This window comes from Neoarius graeffei, chromosome 2, assembly GCF_027579695.1.
Source record: "Neoarius graeffei isolate fNeoGra1 chromosome 2, fNeoGra1.pri, whole genome shotgun sequence".
Classification (NCBI taxonomy): Eukaryota; Metazoa; Chordata; class Actinopteri; order Siluriformes; family Ariidae; genus Neoarius; species Neoarius graeffei.
The window spans coordinates 119,334,558-119,360,110 of NC_083570.1; the positions used below are offsets into that span (position 1 = coordinate 119,334,558).

General features: G+C 43.8%; 1 protein-coding gene across 2 annotated transcripts; it reads left to right on the forward strand.

Annotated features, from left to right (window-relative positions):
* The first annotated feature begins 5,581 nt into the window (after window positions 1-5,581).
* On the forward strand, window positions 5,582-25,333 carry LOC132882177 (histone H3-like centromeric protein A). Of its 2 annotated transcripts, none has more exons than XM_060915459.1 (5): window positions 5,582-6,003; window positions 9,405-9,534; window positions 9,621-9,736; window positions 19,175-19,249; window positions 24,003-25,333. In XM_060915459.1, the coding sequence occupies exons 2-5, from the start codon at window positions 9,444-9,446 to the stop codon at window positions 24,129-24,131; spliced, it is 411 nt and encodes a 136-aa protein (XP_060771442.1). In that variant the 5' UTR covers window positions 5,582-6,003; window positions 9,405-9,443; the 3' UTR covers window positions 24,132-25,333. The 2 variants fall into 2 exon arrangements, with proteins under 2 accessions (XP_060771442.1, XP_060771441.1); XM_060915458.1 differs by having other exon boundaries at window positions 5,583-6,003; window positions 9,400-9,534.
* Window positions 25,334-25,553: the final 220 nt, after the last annotated feature.

Sequence of the window (25,553 nt, forward strand, 5' to 3'; positions counted from 1 at the left end):
CGTTGGCCAAGAGCGATAAAAGCCGTTGCTCTTCGACAGTACACACTGATGGGTGCGTTTCAAATACCTCATTCCTCTTGACACGTATGAGGTGTTTAATGAAGTTGCTTCCAATGATCAGATCATCAATTTGGCCATCCACTATCAAAACAGGAACAGAGGCTCTATGACCAAACACCGTCAAAAGCAAGTCACATGCTCCTGCTGCTCTGGTGTTCATTCCACCACATCCAACGAGCACTACATCAACCGGGTGGATTGAGTCACTTGACAGAACACCAGCTTCACACAGACGTGGCACAGCTTCAGAAGTCAGTGTACAAGCCATCGAGCCACTGTCGATCATTGCCTGCAACTCCATCACATCATTCACGCAAACAGAAGTATAAAATAGATCATCATTTGGAGCCACCTTGTGTATATTCTGATAGATCACTTTCACATTAGGCATTTCAGAAGCACATGCACCTGAATACACAGACATTACATCATCAAAGTTAGTCATGGGGACATCATCAGGCCCATCACTCATCCCCTCCCTGCGTGGGCCGTCTATTTTCCCTGCATATTGGTCGGACCTCGTGGGGGGAGCCCTACTGTAGGGGTAACACGCTCTTGGGCCGGGGCCTGAGGGCACAGTGCTCGAGTATGCCCGGGGCCATGACATAGGAAGCACAGCTGTTCATCCTGACAGTGCTGTGCTGTGCTGTGGCTAGGCTCCCCGCACACTGAGCAAGGCGAAGACGGGTTAAGTCGCCGCCTAAACCGTTGTTGTGGGCGAGGGCCTGGGCTGTTCATCATCTGCTGTGGTCTCTGATCAAGGATACGCTCTAGCAATGCAATGACTTGTGCAAGGGGCTCAGATGTAGTGAGGGAAGCAGCCACCACTGGGGCAGGCAACTGTTCAGTGGCTGGCTCTGTTTGGTCCACTGTCACAGGGTTGTTTCTCGGTGAAACTACAGGAAGTGACACCTCCTGCCTCAGAGCAGAGACATTTGTCGTTGGACATGACAGATGTTTGGCTCTGCTTTCCCTCTGATGCTCCTCCAGTCTTTCATGCACCTCACCAGCAGTCCATTGATGCAGGGGTTTGCATTTGAAAATCAGGCACAGTCCAGGATCAGGGCAGTGTCGGATGAACATAGCAGTCACTTCACGCGCAGGATCTTCTAGCTTCTTGCCCTGTCTCCTGACACAGTCCTCTGCCACGTCAATTGCTCTGTTCAGCCTAATCCAATAGTCAAACGGTTTCTCACCAGTCAGGGGGAGCGTTGAGTAAAAGTCAGCTAATGGCATGTCTGAGTAAACTACGTCGCTGAAATGTTGCTTCAGAATGTCAAAAATCGGGCCCGGGCCTTGGCTCAAGTCTATGGTAGAGTCACTACATAACCCAACCCTGACAACATCCCTCGCCCGTCCCATGATCCTACTCATCACTTCATCAGACTGCTCCTGGGCACTAAACCCCTTCTTTTGTAAGTAAACCATCATAAGTTCCTCCCACTCTTGCACAGTACATTTCTCTGAGCCGTCCCCCCTGAAAAATGTTGGCGCCTTCACATCAGATTTCACCACAAAACTCATACCTGAAACTTCCCCAGCCTTATTGTTATGTTGAGGGCCTGGCGTTTCATTTACCACTTTGGTTGCCCCTAGACAGGCCACAATACTCTCGCCAATAGACTGTCCCACCCGCTCAACAATATCCGCTAACATGTCAGCTGACACCCCCCTGTTACCCAAAGGTGAGGTCGGCTCAAAGCTAACACGGCGGGGGGCACCTTTATCAGCACTGCGTAGCTGTTGAGGGTCAGAGTTCTGAATCGGTGTAGAGGTAAGAGGCTGCATTGCTCCAGCATGATGTGTTAACTCAGAAAATCTAGGCAGTAGGCCCAACCCCCTACCCCTACTAATATCACCCGAACCATTAGGAGTATCCATTATAAACCAGTAACTGAGTGAAAGTAATGAATGCAATAAAAATATAATGCAAAAAGAATAAGCAAATCAGGCAATATTCAACTAAAAATGCACCTTATATGAAACAACGAAAAGAAAAAAAATTAGTGATATCCAGCTCAATAAAACTGACCCATTCCATAACTTATTTGCCAGAGTCAAAAAAAAAACCACAAGTCTCACTTCAGTGCACAAAGAGACAGAAAATTACAAAATCCCTTATACACAGTACAATACTGCCACCGTGTGACCAACTCGAGACTGCGATGCAACGTATAGTAGGGTAATATGGAATGTTCTTTAACATAAACAACCGATCTCTACCAGTGATGGCAAAATTCTACACGATCTGAGTTTAGACTCATGAACACACATTAAGGGCCCGTTTACACGAGGACGCTGTCGGGTAAAAACGATTAAATATTTTATCAGAAGTGCCTTTCGTTTACACGAGGACGGCGTTTCCGAGGCTGAAAAACGGATAAAATTGAAAACGCCTTCCAGAGTGGATAAGTTAAAAACAGCCCCCGTTGCATATCCGTCTAAACTACCCAATACGCAAAACTCTGCTCGGATCTGCTCACGTCGGGTACGCGTTTACGTCATACATATGTCATATACTGCACATGCCAGCCCGGGAAGTAAGAAAGTAAGTAAAAAAGTAAGAGCATGTCTGATTACATCGATCCAACGGACCTTCAAGCTGCTCTGTGTTTTAATGCAGTAGATGTGTTTTCCTGCTCACCCGCCCAGCTGGAGCTCCTCAGTTTGGTGTCGCCAAGTTACACACACACGCACGCACGCACACGCATGTGCGTGCACGCGCGCGCCGCCTATTCAAGCCGCTCGTGAAACCATAAACCCGAGACTGAAAACAAAACTAGCAGCCGAACGGGCTTATTTTGCTGAGATGGACACTGCCTTTTCTCTTCTTCACCGAAACAAGAGTGAGTGTTACTTAATAAAGGCAGATTAAAAGAGTTTCGGTTTGCTCCTGCTCCTCCCTCGAGCACTATAGTACCTCAGCCGGACCGGTGTTCTGTAAAGTTATCCTAGCAAGTTCTCATACAGACCGTTTTATTATTCAAAACAAGTCATTACAAATGATTTGACTCGGCCAAAGACTCGACCAATACGCACAAAACATAAAAATCGGCAAATGCGTGAAATTCTCACCGATTTTCTATCAGCCCAGCTGATCGGTGGGACAAAACTACTGTTGAATATTCCTACCCTCCTGGATTTCGCGCATGCGTAGTAGACTTGGTAGGATAACTTGACAGAACAGCAGCGCAGATGTGCAGATCAGACAAGACAGAAGACGTTGCGCATGCGTGCAGACATAGCGGAGACATTTATGCGTCACCGTATAGACGCAGATTTCCTCCTTGAAAATGGTCGTGTAGACGTGGAAAAAAGTGAGAACGAAAACGGACTTTTGCGTTTTTGTTTTATACCGTCCCCGTGTAAAGTGGGCCTAAGTGACAAAGAAGTCCAACCAACGAAAAATCTACCTCAGAATATATGACTAGCCTAGCTATCTGTACCACATGGAAGCAACCCCGGCGATTCTTGTCAGCTGCAACAGCGTCGGTATTCTCCAAGTTCCACCTCGACGAACAGCATGCACAAGAAGACCGTCACGGCACCAGTGTAACAGATGTTGCGTTGTGTTGTTCACCAGTCTTTTTATTCTAAAGAAATGAGACAAATACACTGCTGAGGACGGGCTGCAAACGTCCAGTGGCATTGGCTAAAAATAGCAGTATAAAGACACGAGTGTTAGCATTCATTTACACAATCTTCATAAGCCAGAGCCATATAATCACTGAACACATGCACCCGAACACACAATGTTATGATCACGCAAGTTCATGTCTAAATCTAGGTACATATAGCTTGAAATAAGGAATGAATATGCAAACAAAACAACAAAAGACATAATTATGTCTTCAGAGCGCCAAAGTCATGACCTACCGCTTACATTTCCAAAACGAACTGAGAGGCCAGCACCTCGTTCCCATAACCAGCCGCGCTCTTAAAGGACCAGCACAGAATTCCCCCACCACCACACACAATGGCAAGTGGAAAAAAAAAATAAACCCGTTACACAGAAAACACCTTCACTATCCAGTGATGTAGGGCATTTACAGGGCGAGCAGAGGGAGAGGTATTTGCAAAAATTGAGGTTAGCAGGCTTAGAGAACGATGTTTACCTGCTTCCACCAGGATTGTTCACTGACGTACGGAAGTACACGAAGCCTTCGTCTTTACCTGACTTCGGCCCACATGATCTGTATACCTATGTCGTTAAAAACCCATCGCCATACACAGGTATTGATCTGAAAGCGTATAAGAGTTTGGATGCCTACAAATATTTTGTGTCAGGCTGGGTAACATGCCTACATCAGCGGGTCGTCCCTGGAGCCGGTGGTCGCCATCTGATTACAGCTAAGGTTTGTTCACATTTTCATTTACTTTCGGTCCTCAGGATAAACAAAATGTTATTAAATGTCATTGAAATAACTTCTTAGTCTGTTGAGACATGGCCCGTTATAAATTTGCTGTTACCAGGCAATGACCAAGAACTGTATTATTAGGGTCGGTGTCTGTGTTGTAGCAGTGTACTAGCAGCTAGCTGTTAGCACTAGCTAATGTCAACAACACAGTAGCTAGTATGTTACTGTAGCAATGTTTACGTTCAGTCATTTGGATGACTGTTAAAACCTTTCAGTCTCAAGTTTTTCCTTTACTGTATTTACTAGTTTACTGTAATTATGATCCGGCAGCTATTTACACCGGATCCAGTGTAAATAGCTGCCGGAGCGCGCTCCGGCTTGCTCCCCCTCAAATTAAGCAGCGCGCTCCGGGAGCAAGCCGGAGCGCGCTGCTTAATTTGAGGGGGAGCAAGCCGGAGCGCGCTCCGGAACCTCGGCCGGAGCACTCCGGGAGCAAGCCGGAGCGCGCTGCTTAATTTGAGGGGGAGCAAGCCGGAGCGCGCTGCTTAATTTGAGGGGGAGCAAGCCGGAGCGCGCTCCGGAACCTCGGACGTTGGCTCCGGCAGCTATTTACACTGGATCTGGTGTAAATAGCTGCCGGATCATAATTACAGTAAACTAGTAAATACAGTAAAGGAAAAACTTGAGACTGAAAGGTTTTAACAGTCATCCAAATGACTGAACGTAAACATTGCTACAGTAACATACTAGCTACTATGTTGTTGACATTAGCTAGCTTGACCTTCAAAATGGCGGACACCGGGGCGTCACGTGACCCTGACGTCAGGTGAAATACCTCAATAGCATTCTCACACAGAACGCTGGTGCGAAATATTTATAAACATCTGATAAAAACCCGCCGAACTAACGTCAAACCCGCCCAATTTTTGTCAACCAGCCCAAGCCATTTTTCGCCGCAAAGTAGAATTCAAAACCGCCCAATCTGGCAACACTGTTTCCAGAAGATGGTTGGAGCAGAATCACGTGAGCAGTTCCCGGGATAACAATGCTTTTTTCATTGGTTGTTGCGTTATCGACCCAGATACAATAGTGCTTCTGATTGGCTATTGTGTAGCCCCGCCCCTTTCCTTTTTTTTGATTGGCTGGTGAGTGGCAGGCTCGACTCACGGGAGACGCGCTTGTTTCCTGCCGTTTCCATAGCGATAGCGGCGCGCCAGAGACATTTATATTATAATTTTTTTCAGCGTGAGAAATACAATGTGTGGCGGGAGTGCGTGACAAAAAACCGTGACTTTCAGGCTCAATCCGTGAGACTTGAGAGCCCAAAGTGTAAAAATGTGGGAAACTCAGAGCGAGGCGCGTCACGTGGCTTAAAACCGGAAACATTTGAAAGAGTTAAAGGAAAAACGAAGCGCGTTGGTTTTGTCCCCGTGCGCTCTCCGTAGTAACGGCTGGTTCGTGACGTCACGAGGAACTCTGGTCTCTGATTGGTGGATTGTGAGTTTAAATTGTTTAAATTCATGCCGGAGCTGCGGATAAAAACAGAGTGAGTCCGAGGGGAAGAGGAGAGACTGCAGCAGTACATGTGAGGAATGAGTTTATTACGGGTTTTATTAATGAGTGTGTGTGTGTATATATATATATATATATATATATATATATATATATATAATCAGTCTGGGGTAGTAATGTAATGAGAGAATATGAGCTCGGATTAATGAATTAATTCAGAGTAGTAATATTTACATATAATTTAATAACGTTTTAAACTGTAAACTTTCATTCACAGCTCATATGGGAAACAAATCCTATATCTTATTGTGTAAAAATAATTTAAACCTGTGTATTTTAATTTCAGTAGGCCTGGTTGTGTTGCAGAGATGCAGCAGAAACCCTGAGAGCAACAACACGATCACTTATTATTTAAATGTATTGCTTCAATGTCATTTTAATTGGTGCATATTTTATTTCTTATTAAATCTACTAGTTCAATTTTGTTTATGTACATAATACATGCTTCATGTAAATAATAATAATGCACCTATAAACGCTTTATCTCCATCTATTCAGTGACTTTTTTAATTCAAATTTCCTTGCACTTTTTTTTTTTTAAATTTTTGATATACTTTTGTTTTTGCTCAGTGAGAAAAGCAAGCTTTTTAGGCAGTGAGAATCTCGTTGCTATGACAACCGCCACTGCTTGGCTCGTCTGTCAGTACTGCGCATGCGCTATCACATGGCTTGATTGAGCTTTTTGTCATTAATGAAGTGCAGAGTGAACAGATCAGTAAACAGTGCAGTTTGTTTAGATGAATAGAGTTCCAGTTGAAGAGAAGTTTCAAGAACAGTTCTGTATTCAGTGTTCAATAGTGTAGTAGGACACACACATAAATCATGAACAAAAATTTACTCATTCCAGTTTTAACTCCAGTTCCTCATTTAAAATGACTTGTCGCTTCAGTTCTGATAGTTATCTTCTTATTGAAGCTTCTGCGGTATTCTGAGGACCGTCACTGAACGTTCAGGAATTTACTACAGATAAACCCACTCACCGGCCACTTTAATAGGAACTTGTTGTTGGTTCTAAGATCCCTGTTCTTGGCTGCAGGAGTGGAACCCAATGTGTTGTTCTGCTGTCGCTGAGATGCTTTTCTGCTCACCACGGTTGTAAAGAGTGATTTATGAGTTACTATATCCTTCCTGTCCATTTCCCTCTGACCCTCTCATCAACAAGGTGTTTGTTTCCACCCACAGAACTGTTGCTCACTCACTCGGTGATCTTTTTTGTTTTCCGCACCATTCTGTGTAAACTCTACAGGCTGTTGTGTGTGAAAACCCCAGGAGATCCGCAGTTTCTGAAATGCTCAAACCAGCACCCATACCACAGTGAAGGAAAGAAAATCACACAGAAATTGAGATTAGTTTTTCCCATTCTGATATTTGAACCTTGTGAACATTAAATGAAGCTCTTGATTTGTATCTGTGATTTGATGCATCAAGGGATCGACTGATTAGAGAACTGTAGGTGGGTGTTCCTAATAAAGTGGCCTGTGTGTGTCTCCATAATCTGCTCCTGGGTCAGTCCTGTACAGCGACCCTACAGGGTACTACATGGCTGTTCTACACTACAAAGTGCACTATAATAGAATTTTGGTTCCTATTTATTACACAATACTCTCGTGAGCAGGCCACGCCCCTTACAAATACATTCAGATAGAAATGGATTAAAATATTGTGAATAGTACAAAAATACTCAAGCAGGCTCAAATGTATGTGAAAAAAATTAAGTTGGTACACAACTGAATTACTGTAGAGGAGTTTATACACAACTTCTCTTATACTTCAGTCCTGTTATTGGGCCTTTCTCTAAAATTACAACAATACTCCATATACTGTTACTGAATAAATTCCACCAGAGAGAGACAGACTGACAGAGACTTAGTAGTAGTAGTAGTGTGAGAGAGGGAGAGAGAGACACATGAACATGTATATATGAGAGAGACAGACAGGGAAACATGTATAGGAGAGAGACAGACACACACACGAACATGTATGCGAGAAAGGGACCGAGACGGACAGAGAAGGGGGGAGAGAGAGAGAGAGACACACACGAGCATGTATACAAGGGAGAGACAAAGGAACAGAGAAGGGAAGAGAGAGAGAAACACACATGAGCATGTATATGAGAGAGAGATAGACAGACAAACATGTATACGAGAGAGAGAGACAGACGGACAGAGAGGGGGAGAGAGAGGTCCATCTGTATCTCTCTGTCCATCTGTCTCTCTTCACGAGACAGACAGGGAGTGAGGGAGGGAGAGACGGACAGAGGGGGAGAAAGAGACAGACGGACAGAGGGAGGGAAGGAGAGAGAGACAGACGGATGGACAGGGAGGGGAGAAAGAGGCAGACACAAGGAGGGAGAGAGACAGACGGACAGAGAGGGGAGGGAGAGATGGAGGGAGGGAGACAGACAAGCAGAGATGGAGGGAGAGACAGAGGGAGAGAGATGGAGAGACGGACGAACGGGGAGGGAGAGAGATGGAGGGAGAGACAGACGGACGGGGGAGCAGCAAGAGAAGCACAGACGGACAGACAGAAAGGGAGTGAGCGAGGTACACAGACAGAAGGACAGAGAGAGAGAGCACAGAATTTGTGAAACATGTAAACACAAACACACTATTGACGTTGTAGAAGTGAGAGTCTGGGAGCGATCCCCCTCCCCCCCATGTGTGAGTGTGTAGTTGAGCTGATCAGCTGGTGATCTTTCACCATCACAACACTGACCTGCTGAACGAGGCTTTTAACATGATCTCATCTCATTATCTCTAGCCGCTTTATCCTGTTCTACAGGGTCGCAGGCAAGCTGGAGCCTATCCCAGCTGACTACAGGCGAAAGGTGGGGTACACCCTGGACAAGTCGCCAGGTCATCACAGGGCTGACACATAGACACAGACAACCATTCACACTCACACTCACACCTACGCTCAATTTAGAGTCACAAGTTAACCTAACCTGCATGTCTTTGGACTGTGGGGGAAACCGGAGCACCCGGAGGAAACCCACGCAGACACGGGGAGAACATGCAAACTCCGCACAGAAAGGCCCTCGCCGGCCACGGGGCTCGAACCCGGACCTTCTTGCTGTGAGGCGACAGCGCTAACCACTACATCACCGTGCCGCCCTGCTTTTAACATAATGTGAGGAGTAAAAGGAAACGCTGCCTTTCTGAAAAGATGAGCTTCCTGTTCGAGATACTGGCACTCAACAAACACGTGCACACACGCACACACATAACTGTGTGTTTAGTCAAATGTTTTAAAATACTGCTTCTGTTACTTTGCGAAAAACTGCAGCACAAACCCAGCTACTGTTCTCCAAGATTAGCTTGTACTAGCTAGCTTAGTATGCTACTTCAAATGATGCTGAGTTTGCACTCTCACATGTTAACTGTGTGTGTGTTTGTGTGTGTGTTTTAAGTCCAGTATCAGCGTGTCGTTCCTGACGTGTCAAGTATAAGAGTGATGCGGCGTGACACGTCCTCACGCAGACGGAAGCAGGTGACTCCACAGCGCAGGGCTCCCTCACGCACACGCAGACACAGCGGACCCTCAGGTGTGTATAGGGGTGTGTGTGTGTAGGTAGGTAGGTAAGGGTGTGTGTGTGTTTGGTGCTGATACATGGTGTGTGTGTGTGTTCAGAGGCATCACCAAGGAGGAAACGGAGATTTCGCCCAGGGATGAGGGCGCTCATGGAGATTCGAAAGTTCCAGAAGACGACAAACCTGCTGCTGCGTAAAGCACCGTTTTCACGTCTGGTACACACACACACACACGCCAATCAGCCATAACATTAAAACCAACTGCCTAATATTGCGTAGGTCCTGCTTGTGCCATCAAAACATCTTTGACCCTCAAGGCCTGGACTCCACAGGATCTCTGAAAGTGTGCTGTGGGATCTGGCACCAAGACATCAGCAGAAGACCCTGTAAGTTGTGAGGTGGATCCTCTATGGATCGGTCTTGTTTGTCCAGCACATCCCAAAGATGCTGATTAGATTGAGATCCGAGGAGTTTGGAGGCCAATTCAACACCTTGAACTCTTTATCAAGCTCCTCAAACCGTTCCTGACCAGTTTCTGTAGTGTGTTGGAGATCCTGCTGAAAAATAATGTCATTACAGAATATTGATGCCATGAAGGGGTGAAGTTGGTCTGTAACAGTGTTTAGATAGGTAGTACGTATCAAAGTAACATTCACATGAATACCAGGACCCAAGGTTTCTCAGCAGAACGTTGTCCAGAGCAACCACGCTGCCTCCACCGGCTTGCCTTCTGGCCAGTGACATGCACCCGGCCGTCCACGTGATGTAAAAGAAAACGTGATTCATCAGACCAGGACACCTTGTTCCATAGCTCCATGGTCCAGTTCTGATGTCCATTGTCGGTCTTTCAGCAGGGGTTAGCATGGGCACTCTGACTGAGCTGCAGCGATGCAGCAAGCTGCACTGTGCATTCTGACACCTTTCTGTTTTAGCCAGCATTAACTTCTTCAGCAGTTTGTGCTACAGTAGCTCTTCTGTGGGATTGGACCATGTGGGCTAGCCTTCGTGCTCCATGCGGATCGGTGAGCCTTCGACACCCATGACCCTGTCACCGGTTTACCGGTTGTCCTTCCTTGGACCACTTTTGAAGAAGAAGCCTTTATTTGTCACATGCACATTCAAGCACAGTGAGATTCATCCTCTGCATTTAACCCATCTGAAGCAGTGAACACACACCCAGAGCAATGGGCAGCTACACTACAGCGCCCGGGGAGCAGTCAGGGGTTCGGTACCTTGCTCAAGGGCACTTTAGCCCAAGGCCGCCCCATGTTAAACTAACTGGTAGGCACTAACCACTGCATACCGGGAACACCCTACAAGACGGGCCATTTTATTCATTATTTGGCCCTTGTTAAAGTTGCTCAGATCCTTACGCTCACCCATTTTTCCTGCTTCCAGTACATCAAGAACCGATTGTTGTCTTGCTGCTTAATAAACCCCACCCCTCGACAGGTGCCACTGTAATGAGATAATCAATGTTACTCACTTCACCTGTCAGTGCGTTTAATGTTTTGGTTGATGGGGGGGGTCTTTGTCTTATTTGCTTGCAGCAACTTTAGGGGTTTCACAGTGACCGTGGTGAATAATTATTTATTAGCAGAGATGTCCAGAAGCGCCAGCGACTGGTGGTTTTCTCTGGTTACACAGATGGTCTGCGCTGGCTACTTGATCCCAGAAAAAAAAAATTGCTTTTCAATGTTCAAGCGATTTGTATCGTCTCCACTGCCCATAATTTGCTGCAAATCTAGTTATTCTACCACAAAATTGTCTTTGATTCTGGAAGCGACACCATATTTGTTGATCGATTCTCACACTCTGATTGGCTGAGCTGGAACACGTGACCACGCCGTAGTGTGTGTAGTTATATCATGTAGTTATGTTACAGAGCCAGGCAGCGTACTACAGAGGGTAACTGAGAAAGCCAAGCACACATACCAGGGCTTTCCCCAGAAAAAATATATTAGAGCGGTGCTACTGATGTGGTGCCTGGCCTGTACGGCTGGCTGCTAGAGGGGTCCGGGGGCATGCTCCTCTGAAAAATTTTGAAATTGGAGACTTCAAATGATGCGTTCTGGTGGCATCTAGGACTGATTTGGGCACAATTCAACATTATTCAGTTTGCTGCTGTTTTGTTTTTTACCTTGTCAAATCTGCAAGGGGCAAAATTTAAAGGGCAAAATTATATTTGAAATGAAAACACTGGAACAGTCAATTCAGAAAAATATTTATTTTTATTGCACAGCAAAAAAATGCATAATATTGAACAATATAGCAGCTGAAATTAGAATATTAGCAATATGGATGTCAGCTACAGACCTACAACCCAGCAGGCAAAAGTCACACACAAAAGCCTGCAGTATCGCGCCAGGAAGAGAATCAAGGTCAAATCATGCAACAGCGCCATCTAGTGACCAGTGCCTAGAACATGGTTTGATGTCTGGTTGCGAATGGCAGTCAGTGCATGCAGCGAAACCCTTTATTTTCACTTCTGGGTTGAGTCCCAGCAGGGACGATTTCTCAGAGACAACAAGGGAAGCCGAACTTCCCCTAAAATTCTCTCCCCAAACTGTGGCGTCTACGACGTTGAATTCTCATTAAAACAATAACTTGCATAATATATGCCCAAGATTGTATTTACGTTCATAACTATCCCCATGTCATCCTGTAACTTATTTGAGTGATGTCTGACGAACTTGCAGTTCGCTACGAGAATCACCTTTGCTGCTAGGCTGTAACCTTTCTTATTTCAATGGGCTCTATGAACTGGCAGCCGGGTATCCGTTGCAGTCTACGAGATGGCTCTGAACAGCCAATTTCGGCTAGTTGTTATTGGTTAAAATTGACAAAATCGTCACTTCCGGGGAAGCCGGGCATCTCTGGGAGTAAATGGGACATGGGCGGGCCAAGAAGCCGGGCTGGTGAAGGATTATTGGAGGTAGTGTTTGAAAGACATGAGGAGGGCGGTCGCTGTACTTCGGCGTCGGCGAGGAACACGGAAGCATGATCAGTCAGTCCCTAGTGGATGTCGAGAAAGTGTAGTCGTGTGCCAAAGTGCTGTCCGAATTTCTTTTCATATAAACGTTTCTTCTCATTGATGTCTCTGTACATTACTCTGTAAATAAATGTAAATATTACTCGTTGTGCTCCGTTAACTTTCATCCATTCTATCAGTTTGATCATTTGTGAATTCACTCGTTTATTTCATTTGTAGTTCAATCAACGTGGTTGTAGGCTAGCTTGAGCCTTATTGGGATCTGCAGTGCTAGCTGCTAACAGCTGGTATCTAAGTACGGCCAGTCATTTTGCCCCGCCCCCGCCTCGCGCTCCGTCCGGTGCGGTAGTGATATCCCGTTGCTCGCGCGCCACAGCAGAGACCCGCGCGACCTTCAGCCGGTACAGTCGCTGTTCTTTTACCACTGCCGTTATTCTCATCTTTCCGGTGCGTTTTTGATTTTTCCATTGTGTCCTATTTTGCCATATCAAGACCCAAAATGGTATCGTATTATTCATATTTAAGTAAATAATCAATTCAGTCATCATAACTTGGCATTTTTAAAGATATTTTTTGGGCTTTTTGCACCTTTTATTGGATAGGACAGTGTAGAGACAGGAAATGAGTGGGAGAGAGAGACGGGGAGGGATCGGGAAATGACCTCGGGCCGGAATCGAACCCGGGTCCCCGGATTTATGGCATGGCGCCTTATCCACCTGAGCCACGACACCCCCATAACTTGGCATTTTTAACCCAAGCAATCAAAAAGAGGAAATTTATTCAATATTTTCAAAAAATTTTACAAAAACATTTGAATTGTAATACAAAAAAATTTCCACAGCAGAGGCCAGATAAAGCAAGACGCTATCTTTATTCTTATTAAACATGATAAAAGAAACATTGAGTGTTAGGTAAATGCAAAAAAAAAAAATAGTAAAATTAGAAAATTTATTTTTTGACCATAATGTCCCAAATGAGAGACCCGTTTCTGAGACAGACCCACATAAATTGACTCATGACAAATAACAAATAATTGAAAAATTGTATTACATAGACCTAAAACTGAGCTTCCCCTGTTTCAAAGCCCACCAGCTGCCACTGAGTCCCAGGATAGTCTATACCTAATGTATTAAAATATATTCCCATTTATGTAGTTATTACTCATTTTCAGAAGGGAAGAGGAGATATTTAAATGGGGAAAGTACTCAGCATTGTGCAATTTATGGTATTTGGTGTGCAAGTGACAGCATGGTGCTGATGTCGCATATCCGCACATTGGGGAAAGTCCTGCATAAATCTGGAGGGAAATTTCATACATATTTTGCAAGTGTTTTACAGGGAAATGGTTTGTAGTTTATTCAATTCCATGGCATTTAGCAGACGCTTGTCTCCAGAGCAATGTACAATGAGTGCAAAAGTCAGGTACACAAAGTGCTGAACTTCTAGACAAGAAAGTTCTAGTGCCAGCTGAACAAGTGACAGTGATACCAAGTGTAATATTCTGTTGAAGAACCAATACTCAAACAGTCAAGGAAACAAACCAACCATAAAGTACAACTAAATAGAGAACTCAACGGCTAACCCCAGGCGAGACCGTACACAGTGGGCAGGGAAGAAGGGGAGAGGTGCAGCCTGAAGAGGCAAGTCTTCAGTCCGTGCTTGAAGGTGGTCAGGGAGTCAGCAGTTCTGACCTCAGTGGGAAGGTCATTCCACCAATAGGGAACCAGGACAGACAGCAGTCTTGAGTGGATGGGGCAGGAGCAGAGAGGAGGAGGTGGGGCCAGGCAGCCAGTAGTAGCAGAGCTTGGGATCTGGCTGGCATGTAGGGGCGGATCAGACTCTGGAGGTATGCTGACCCGAACCCCTTGAGAGTCTGGTAAGTGAGCACCAATGTCTTTAAATTTAAAGACATTAAAACTGGACTGGTGAGGATCCAGGATGTTGTTCTGTGAGAGAAAAGAGGAGAGTTGGTTTGCAACAGCAAGTTCAAGCATCTTTGACAGAAAGGGGAGGAGAGAAACAGGGCGGTAGTTCTGGATGACCAAGTGGTCTAAGGGCCTCTGCATGCTCTTGCGACAAGGCTTTCGCAGATAGCTTTTTGCAGACAGTTGTAATTTATCGTTGAGCGGGGAGTAATAGGCGTGCGCGATGTTATTCACCGCCACAACGCAAGGGGGCGCGAAGTCGCGAAATCGCTAGGAGTAGTTGGTGGGTGTGGTTAGTGGAGTGTTTATCCTCCAGTTACTTATAATGACTAGAACTGGAGTTGTATAGATGTACGTACTTCCTCGATCAACCGCTCTTCGTGCTACTCCATCTTCGCTCGTGTTTTTAAAAATGGCGGTAGTGAAAACAAACCAAACCGGGAAAGTAGGGAAGCGGAAGTGCATGTACAGCAGATGTAGAGTGGACCAATCAGAGCCCTCTTGTCTGCGATGCTGTCTGCGAGGCTTCTGCGGTGGTCACAATTTTTGGGAGGTGCGCGCAGAGTGTCTGCGAAGGTGGGGGGGCTATGCAGACGCTGTCTGCGACACCATCTGCGAGGACTGCGTTGTCAGCATAAATTGGCCTTAAGGTGGGGGTGTTTTTTCTTGGTTTTTTTTTTTTTTTTCCCTCCCCCAGCAGAGGGGTGATGTGGGCCCATTTGAAGCTGGAGGGAAAGTATCCAGAGGACAAGGAGTTGATAAGAGAGATGATTAAATGGGAGGATGTCATGAGTGCTGGTCTGGAGGAGAGATAGGGTCAAGGGCACAGGTGGTCAGACAGTGAGAGCAGGAGCTGGGAGACAACTGAAATGGATGGGGGGGATGGAGTGAGCCAGGGAAGGGGGTGGGATGGGGAGGCAGGCATGGTGAAGGAGTTGTGGATGGCTATGAACTTTTCCCCAAAAAAGACCACAAAGTCCTCTGCAGTGATGAAGGACTGAGGTGCAGCTGGTGGAGAGTAGAGAAGAGAAAACAGTTGACGAGGGTTGGAGAAGGTGTGAATTTTGGAGTGATAAAACTTGACAGGGTTCCCGCGGGTCCTTAAAAAGTCTTAAATACAACTTTCGGTTTTCAAGGCCTAAAAATGTCTTAAATTGTTTGGAATGACTGGAATTTTCGAAAGGGAGGTATTAAATTTAATATTGAACCGACGAGTGAAACGTCTCCATCCAGTTTGGGGTATTTTTTTAACCGTAATTTTAAAAGTGACCAGCGTACCTTTTGGGGGCAGCATTGGTTCTGTGCGTTCTGTAGATCAAGAACTAACGTTCGGAGGCTACTGGAGGAAGTGTGGTGTGGTGTGGTGGTTGTGAAGAGTGAGAGATATGCGGGTAGCTTACACGGGTGCTAGAAAGCGTTGATAATTATGGGAAGATGTCTGTTTAACGACAAGTGGTTGGGGGATGACAAATACCCCCAAAATAAGAAGAATCGTTTGAGATAAAAAGTGCTGGATCGCACAAATGTGTTTAAAGATGATAACGCAGCGCTGGGGACACGCCCACTGGGAAACAGGTTTTTCACAGATACGAGGCGCGCGCGCGTGTTAGAGGTCAAGCGCTCCGGAGTGAAACACAGGGGGGTTCGCGCATGCGCACAAGAGTCAGGTGGAAAATGGGGCTTATAGGACATAATAATAATAATGATTAGCATCATTTTTTTACATAATTAACATTGTTTATTGTACTAAGTTTAATATAAATATATAAACAACCTTTATTTCAAAACTCAATTAAAAAGAACTCCAGAAAATACAATAATTCTTAATATAGTACAATTAATTTGTACAAAAAGTTTTTTAGTTTTATTACTTATTGTCTACAACAGCGTTTTTAATATAATAATAAGAATAGTATTAACAACCACTAATAATAATTAGTAGTAGTAGTAATTATTATTGATTATTAATCATTACTACTTATGAATTAGTGATTAATAAGTACTAGGGATTATTAAATGTTATAAAATTAAGTTATTAAAAATTATTAAAAATTATTAAAAAGTAGTAATTGGTAGAATACAAACAAATACTCATGGATTATAGGTAATTTTTTTTTAAATAGTGAACATTTGATATAAAATAACTGTACTACTAATAATAATAAACAATAATACTACTAGTAATACTTGTTGTTAATGTTGTTATTATTATTATTATTATTATCAGTTCAATTGTTATATCAATGTTCACTATTAAAAACAAATTATTATCTATAATCCATGAATAATTGTTTGTATCACTGCTACTACTAATAATAATTACTGCTTTTTTCTATAATAATTTTAACTAATTTTATAACTCAATTTTATAGCATTTTAATAATCACTACTTATTATTTATTAGTATAATTTAGTAGTTGATAATAATAATTACTACTTATTATTAAATTACATTTTGATAATCACTGCTTATTAATTAAGTAGTAATTAATAATACTGAATTATAATTGCTACTCTAATTATTAATTAATATAGCTAATAAGTAGTGATTATTAAAATGTTATAAAATTGAGTTAATTTTTTTTATTATTAAAAAAGTCATTATTATTATTATTATTAGTAGTAGTAGTAGTAATGCAAACAATTATTCATGGATTATAGATAATAATTAATGATTATTTTTGAATAATGAACATTGATATAACAATTGCACTGATGATAATTAGTTTAGTTTTTACAACACATTGATTAATATTGATAATGGTTATGAAAGGTGACAGTTGTTTTTCTGTGTTTAATGTAACGCTCTGATGATTGTATGACTGCATAAACAGGTTTACGCTGTTACCTGCTATAATGCAGAAGATACTCGAGAACTTCCTCAGCCAGCTGTGTACTGTACCACACTCACACTGATTTTGCTGTCGGACACAAAATCACACATCAAAGATAATCTTTGGGGATTGAAATAATGCCGGCTAAGGTTGTTCAGCTGGTTCTACTTGCCGTTTATTGTTTTTGTTTTTGAAATGATTCATGGTGTTTTCTCCAGTAAACCCCAGTCTTCTCCTTGCTGCTACAGTAGTTCTGCAGCCCAGAACACACGACTTTGCTTCAGCTGTTTGCATGTCTAACAGTTGCCATTGATGCACCCTGTTGTTCACCAACTGTGTGCATTATTCTTAAAGTTAGTAAAAAAAAACTATTGCAGAAAACAGTTTTAAGTTGTCGTATTTATCGTTTTCTTTGCCATGGTACAGTCTTAATTTTTCCATTTAGAGGTCTTGAAAAGGTCTTAAAAGTCTTTAAATTTGTACTTGAAAAATGTGCAGATACCCTGCTTGAGCTTGGCCGATTTGAGTGAGGCTGAGAACTCCGCAAGGAGGGGCTGGTAGTGGGACAGGTCAGCAGGGGCCCTGGATTTTCTCCACTTTCTCTCTGCTGCACAGAGACCGACTCTGTCAGCGCAAAGTGTTTCGGACATCCAGGGACTGGGAGGGGAAGATCTTACTGGCCTGGAGACAAGAGGAGATAATGTGTCCAGTGATGAGAATTAGATTAGCTGAGAATGCACCAGAAGGCATGTAAATTGTAAAAATGTTTTGGGTGGCATGACCCCAGAACCCCCCCATCATTACCGCACCTCTTGTGCTGCAGTGGCTTCACTGCTGGAAATTCCAGAACCGCCTACTACTTTTTTTTTTTTTTTTTTTTAAAGCCAGCAACTTCAGATTTTCTGGAGAACCCTGATTACTTGTAGGGCGGGTACCACAACCCTCTCAGCCAATCAGAGTGAACTCTAACTGTTGTACATCACCTTGTCAGTGTTCTGTGTAATACCCTGTCCACACTAGGGATTTTGTACCGATACGAAACTACTTTCGTACCGCAACACCTGTCCACACTAGCAACTATACCGGTACTGTAGCGGTATAACTGTATCGGTACGAAACCCACAAATGTATGGGTTTCGTACCGGTACAGTATCAGTACTGTAGTGCTTCGCTGTAGTGTGGACAGATGAAGCGGCTCTGTATCGATACAAATATAATGCGCATGCAAAAACGAAATGACCGTGGAGCTACATGGAGCAAAGGGAGGGAGGAAGAAAGGAGGAAAAGGGAGGGGAAGAGGGAGAAAGGGAGATTCGTTTTCTTTGTTTCTTTCTCAACTGCCTCGTGCGTTTTATACGATTCGACTGAATAAATGACCACCAGAAATACAGACTGTACATTGACAACAAAAAGCACACACACGTTGTTTCATCCGCCATATTCTCAGAAGGAAGTTACTCGGTAACCACGGAAACATTTCGCGCACGCGCATTTCAACTACCGTGAAAGAAAACCGCAAACATTTCTCGCTAGTGTGGACAGATGCACTAAACTGTACTGCTATACTTTGTATCGATACAGTTATACCACTTTCATACCGGTATAAGTGTGAACACAGCATAAATGTCCCTCGGTGTGTAACACACACACACTGGAGTCTGAGAGCCAGAGTGGAAATGCTCTCTCAGATTCTTTTCCAGTTTAACACACCAGTTTCTGTACACAAGATAATATTGGCAATAACTGCAGTGAAAAATGGAATCTTTGAAATATTTACATGGATTTCAGAGTTTTAGATTTTGGTTTGTCCTGTTTTTGCTTTAATGACCGTGTGCAGGCTACAGGTGGTGGGTTTGTTTGTTTGTTTTAAATATAATTTTATTTATTGTGTGTGTGTGTGTAGGTGAAGGAGGTGTGTCAGATTTTCAGCAGGGAGAATCTGCGGTGGCAGGCCTACGCTCTCTTGGCCCTACAGGAGGTGCTGTGTATACTCTCTCTCTCTCTCTCTCTCTCTCATTGCTGAGTTTGGAAACACCTTCAAATTCAATGTTTTTATTTTTTTTCCTACATTGTAAATGAATACTGAAGTCATCCAGACTATGCAGCAACACATAAGGAATCATTTTAGTAAACTTTAAAATGTTAATCAAACCAAAATATGTTTTAGATTTTAGATTCTTAAAGTAGGCACCTTTTGCTTTGATTAGAGCTTTGCACACTCTTGACATTCTCTCAATCAGCTTCATGAGGTCATCACTCGAAATGGCTTTCCAACAGTCTCAAAGGAGTTCCCAGAGGTGCTGAGCACTCGTTGGCTGCTTTGCCTTCACTCTGCCGTCCAACTCATCCCAAACTTTTTCAGACTGACTGACCTTCATTTCTTAAAGTAATGATGGACTGTCGTTTTTCTTTACTTAGTTGAGTAGTTCTTGGCATAATATGGATTAGAACAGTACTCAAATAGGGCCGTTCACTGTGTACCAACTCTACCTCTTCACAACACAACTGATGGTCTCAAACACATTGAGGGCCCTGTCCACACGAGTACGTTTTTGTCGAATCCGCATAAATACTTTATCGTTTCGGCCTCGTGTCCAGACGGATCTGGCTTTTTCGAGGTGTGAAACCGGTATTTTTTGAAAACAGGTCCCAGAGTGGGAAAATCCTAAAACGCCGGATAGCCCGGAGTCATCTGGACGGCGAATGCGGATTTTTTCAGAAACGATGACGTATAAGCCCCGCCTCTCTAACCTTTAACCTCAGCCGCTACCGCTAGACGCGTCATAACAACAACAATGGCGGACTACAGGCTTCTACCATATACAGTATTTACACTTCATTGTCAGTCCACACAAAGACTCTCCTCTTCCTCTCAGAGTTGCGCTGGCCATGATCGTCCTTTTCTTGTGTTATGAGCTTGTTTGTAAACTGCGTGTGACCTTTATACGCATGCTCCATGGCTTCTCTTCCGGTTTTAGTGTATTGGTGTGGCGGCATCACAGCACCACATACAGGCCTGGCATATGTACTACAGCGTTTTGGGTCGTTTCCAGTGAATCCGTGTGGACGCAGATACAGTGGGGCAAAAAAGTATTTAGTCAGTCACCAATTGTGCAAGTTCTCCCACTTAAAAAGATGAGAGAGGCCTGTAATTTTCATCATAGGTACACTTCAACTATGAGAGAATGAGGAAAAAAAAATCCAGAAAATCACACTGTCTGATTTTTAAAGAATTTATTTGCAAATTATGGTGGAAAATAAGTATTTGGTCAATAACAAAAGTTCATCTCAATACTTTGTTATATACCCTTTGTTGGCAATGACAGAGGTCAAACATTTTCTGTAAGTCTTCACAAGGTTTTCACACACTGTTGCTGGTATTTTGGCCCATTCCTCCATGCAGATCTCCTCTAGAGCAGTGATGTTTTGGGGCTGTCGCTGGGCAACATGGACTTTCAACTCCCTCCAAAGATTTTCTATGGACCTTGAAATGCTTCTTACGAAGCCACTCCTTCGTTGCCCGGGCGGTGTGTTTGGGATCATTGTCATGCTGAAAGACCCAGCCACGTTTCATCTTCAATGCCCTTGCTGATGGAATCAAATCAAATCAAGTTTATTTGTACAGCGCTTTTAACAATAAACATTGTCGCAAAGCAGCTTTACAGAATTTGAACGACTTAAAACATGAGCTAATTTTATCCCTAATCTATCCCCAATGAGCAAGCCTGTGGCGACGGTGGCAAGGAAAAACTCCCTCAGACGACATGAGGAAGAAACCTCGAGAGGAACCAGACTCAAAAGGGAACCCATCCTCATTTGGGCAACAACAGACAGCCTGACTATAATATTAACAGTTTTAACAGGTATAACCCTCAACTGTCCTCATGGGGCCGTCCTTCACAGGAGTGGGGCGATAAAACTCCGACCAGACACAGGGCACCAGGATGGATCAAGCAGGTCCGAGGGGCAGAAGAGGCCAGCATCTCAATCCCAGGATCAACATGTAACTCAGAGGGACAGATGGGGGGGGGAAGAAAACACGTTGTTAGGTATGCCCTAAAAATGACAAGTATTAAATCTGTGTGGTAGGCTCGCAGAGACGAGAGTCTTTACATCAGGCATGACGCACAATGGCATGTTAATATGGTAAAAAATATATCATGACCTGCTCTGGCTGGATGCTTGATTGGGTGATGGGAGCACACTCCTCAGCAATGATGAGATGCAGATGGGACTCTTAGGCCTGGCCAAGAAAATTCAGTTACATTTCACCGGGTCTGGGACATGCGACAGAATGTCTGACGGCCGATTCCCTGCAGGCTACGATAGCCAGTCGAGGTCCCCACCGTCTCCACCAAAAGAGTTCCTGTTGACTCCATGTAACTCAGAGGGACAGATTTGGGGGGGAGAAAGAAAACACAGGTGGTTAGGTATGCCCAATGTCACCTGAATAAGTAGGAACAGTATACATATTGCACCGAGTACAAGCAGGGACTCCGGCAACTAACTATGACAGCATAACTAAAAGGAGAGAGCCAGAAGGTAACACAGGCATGAGGGAGCCCCGGGACATAAAGCAGCCAGCCACTGCACCGTCAACAAACTCGAGTGAGCAAGCGAGTGGGGACTGACAGCATCCATACATCCCAGTTTACCAAAACACTCTATGTCTGAGGACCCTCCAGATCTACTCCTTTACCTCATAAACACCATTAACAAAAGGCTTGACTAAACAGATATGTTTTCAGCCTAGACTTAAATGCTGAGACTGTGTCTGATTCCCGAACATTACTTGGAAGGCTGTTCCATAACAGTGGGGCTTTGTAAGAAAAGGCTCTGCCCCCTGATGTAGCCTTCAATATACGAGGTACCAGCAGATAGATGGAAGGAGGTTTTCACTCAAAATCTCACAATACATGGCCCCATTCATTCTTTCCTTTACACGGATCAGTCGTCCTGGTCCCTTTGCAGAAAAACAGCCCCAAAGCATTATGTTTCCACCCCCATGCTTCACAGTAGGTATGGTGTTCTTTGGATGCAACTCAACATTCTTTCTCCTCCAAACACGACAAGTTGAGTTTTTACCAAAAAGTTCTATTTTGGTTTCATCTGACCATATGACATTCTCCCAATCCTCTTCTGGATCATCCAAATGCTCTCTAGCAAACTTCAGACGGGCCTGGACATGTACTGGCTTAAGCAGGGGGACACGTCTGGCACTGCAGGATTTGAGTCCCTGGCGGCGTAGTGTGTTACTGATGGTAGCCTTTGTTACTTTGGTCCCAGCTCTCTGCAGGTCATTCACTAGGTCCCCCCATGTGGTTCTGGGATTTTTGCTCACTGTTCTTGTGATCGTTTTGACCCCACGGGGTGAGATCTTGCGTGGAACCCCAGATCAAGGGAGATTATCAGTGGTCTTGTATGTCTTCCATTTTCTAATAATTGCTCCCACAGTTGATTTCTTCACACCAAGCTGCTTACCTATTGCAGATTCAGTCTTCCCAGCCTGGTGCAGGTCTACAATTTTGTTTCTGGTGTCCTTTGACAGCTCTTTGGTCTTGGCCATAGTGGAGTTTGGAGTGTGACTGTTTGAGGTTGTGGACAGGTGTCTTTTATACTGATAACGAGTTCAAACAGGTGCCATTAATACAGGTAACGAGTGGAGGACAGAGGAGCCTCTTAAAGAAGTTGTTACAGGTCTGTGAGAGCCAGAAATCTTGCTTGTTTGTAGGTGACCAAATACTTATTTTACTGAGGAATTTACCAATTAATTCATTAAAAATCCTACAATGTGATTTCCTGGATTCTTTACCCCCATTCTGTCTCTCATAGTTGAAGTGTACCTATGATGAAAATTACAGGCCTCTCTCATCTTTTTAAGTTGGAGAACTTGCACAATTGGTGGCTGACTAAATACTTTTTTGCCCCACTGTATTTCTGGAAACGACACCGTGTTTATGGAGATTTTTTTCAAAACGACAGCGTATTGGGTGAGGCCGCGTACTCGTGTGGACGGGCCCCAAGAGGTCAAGAAATTAACTCTTGACAAGGCACAGCTGTAAACTGAAAGCCATTCCAGGTGACTACCTCGTAAAGCTGACTGAGAAAATGCCAAGATGTGCAAAGCTGTCGTCTAAGCAAAAGGTACCTACTTTGAAGAATCTAAAATATAAAACATATATTCTGGTTTGATTAACTTTTTTTTTTTGTTTGTTTACCAAATAATTCCATATATATATTTCTTCATAATGTCGATGACTTTAGTATTAATCTACAATTCAGAAAATTTTAAAATAATGAAAAACCACTGAATTAGAGGCGTTTCTAAACTTTTGACTGGCACTGTATATAAACCCATTTCTGAGACCCCGCCCCCTCTGTGATCTTTTTATTCCCAGTCATGTGACTGACCTGTTCACAGTTTACCTCATTAGTGGTTTTATTTTTAAACATTACGCAACTTTTTCTCGTCTTCTGTTGTCCCTGTTCCAGCATTTTTCAAAAATGTTGTGGGTCATTAAATTCAAAATATCATAATTTTTTTTCGAACAATGATAGTTTCTCAGTTCTGACTTCTGAAGTGTGTCTTTGTCCTGTTTTCACTGAAATATCGAGTTTCCATGATTTTATTAATCACATTCTGTTTTTATTCACGTTTTACATTGAAGCGTCCCAGCTGTTTGGGAAACAGGGTTGTGTGTAAATGTGAATTTTCTGTGTGTGTGTGTCAGGCTGCCGAGGCCTTCCTCGTCCGGCTCTTCTCTGACGCGAACCTGTGTGCAATTCATGCGAAGCGCGTGACTCTGTTCCCCAAAGACATCCAGTTGGCTCGGCGAATCCGAGGAGTGGAGAACATGTGACCTGCCTGACTTCCTGTTTGTGTGTGTGAGAGAGAGAGTGAGATGTACACAGTTTTCCCCACATGTAATGAAATGATGATAAATTTAAACATATATTTTATAATAATTTACACTTTTTTTTTTTTTTTTTTAATGAAGCACGTTTTATTCTAAAATGATTCCCAATGGGGCGGCACGGTGGTGTAGTGGTTAGCGCTGTCGCCTCACAGCAAGAAGGTCCGGGTTCGAGCCCCGTGGCTGGCGAGGGCCTTTCTGTGCGGAGTTTGCATGTTCTCCCCGTGTCCGCGTGGGTTTCCTCCGGGTGCTCCGGTTTCCCCCACAGTCCAAAGACATGCAGGTTAGGTTAACTGGTGACTCTAAATTGAGCGTAGGTGTGAATGTGAGTGTGAATGGTTGTCTGTGTCTGTGTCAGCCCTGTGATGACCTGGTGACTTGTCCAGGGTGTACCCCGCCTTTCGCCCGTAATCAGCTGGGATAGGCTCCAGCTTGCCTGCGACCCTGTAGAACAGGATAAAGCGGCTAGAGATAATGAGAGGAGAGAATTCCCAATGATTAATTTAACCTGTAATTGTGTGTTTGTTTGTTGTTGTTTTTTTTTAAATTCCTGCTCCAGATCCTGAGCTGTGATCAGACTGATGGAGTTTATTATAATGTGGAACTGTAGCAGATTTACAGCAGCACTCAGCTTCTGTATGGAATAAATACGTCTTATTTTCACCTAAAACAGTAAATTACTTCTGTCCTTCCATCTCTCGTTAAAATAATCTGTAAATGAGGCGGTGGGTTATGGCGTCCTCCTGATCACAGACTGGCTGCTGTAACTGTGCAGTTGTGTTTTCCTGTGTGGTGATGATGTGGGTTTAGATGTTTAATAAGGACCTCTGAGGACATGGCCCCTCCCCAGGCTCCTCCTCCTCCTGCACACTCAGGAGTGGGGAGGGGTTGAGACACGCCCACAGTAACAGTGCTGTGTGTTGAATGTGTTATTATCTCATAAAACCGTGTGTGCGTTTTTCACACACCAACCCGTGTTTGATTATTAACCTGAAATGTTGTTATATAAACGCGTCTCTTCTGATTTTATCCCCCTTTTCTGTCCAGTCTGATCTCTTAATTTTTTTTTGTATGAAGTGATTTATTTGTTTTTTTTAATTTGTACATAATGATGTTTTTACTGTTTAATAAAAAGTTTTGTAAGAGTGCTGACTGACTGACTGACTGTTTCTCTCTTCAGTGTGTGTGTGTTCGGTCAGTCTGGGCGCTGGTGTGGTGTGGTGCGACCCTGACCACCTCACCGCTGAGTATTTTTTTCTATGTCGTACTTTTTATCCGTTTATAGCTACATTTTAATCACAGTCCAGATTTAAGAGCCGCTGAAATGACGGTTTATTGAGTGATGTGACTGAGAACATGGAATAAAAT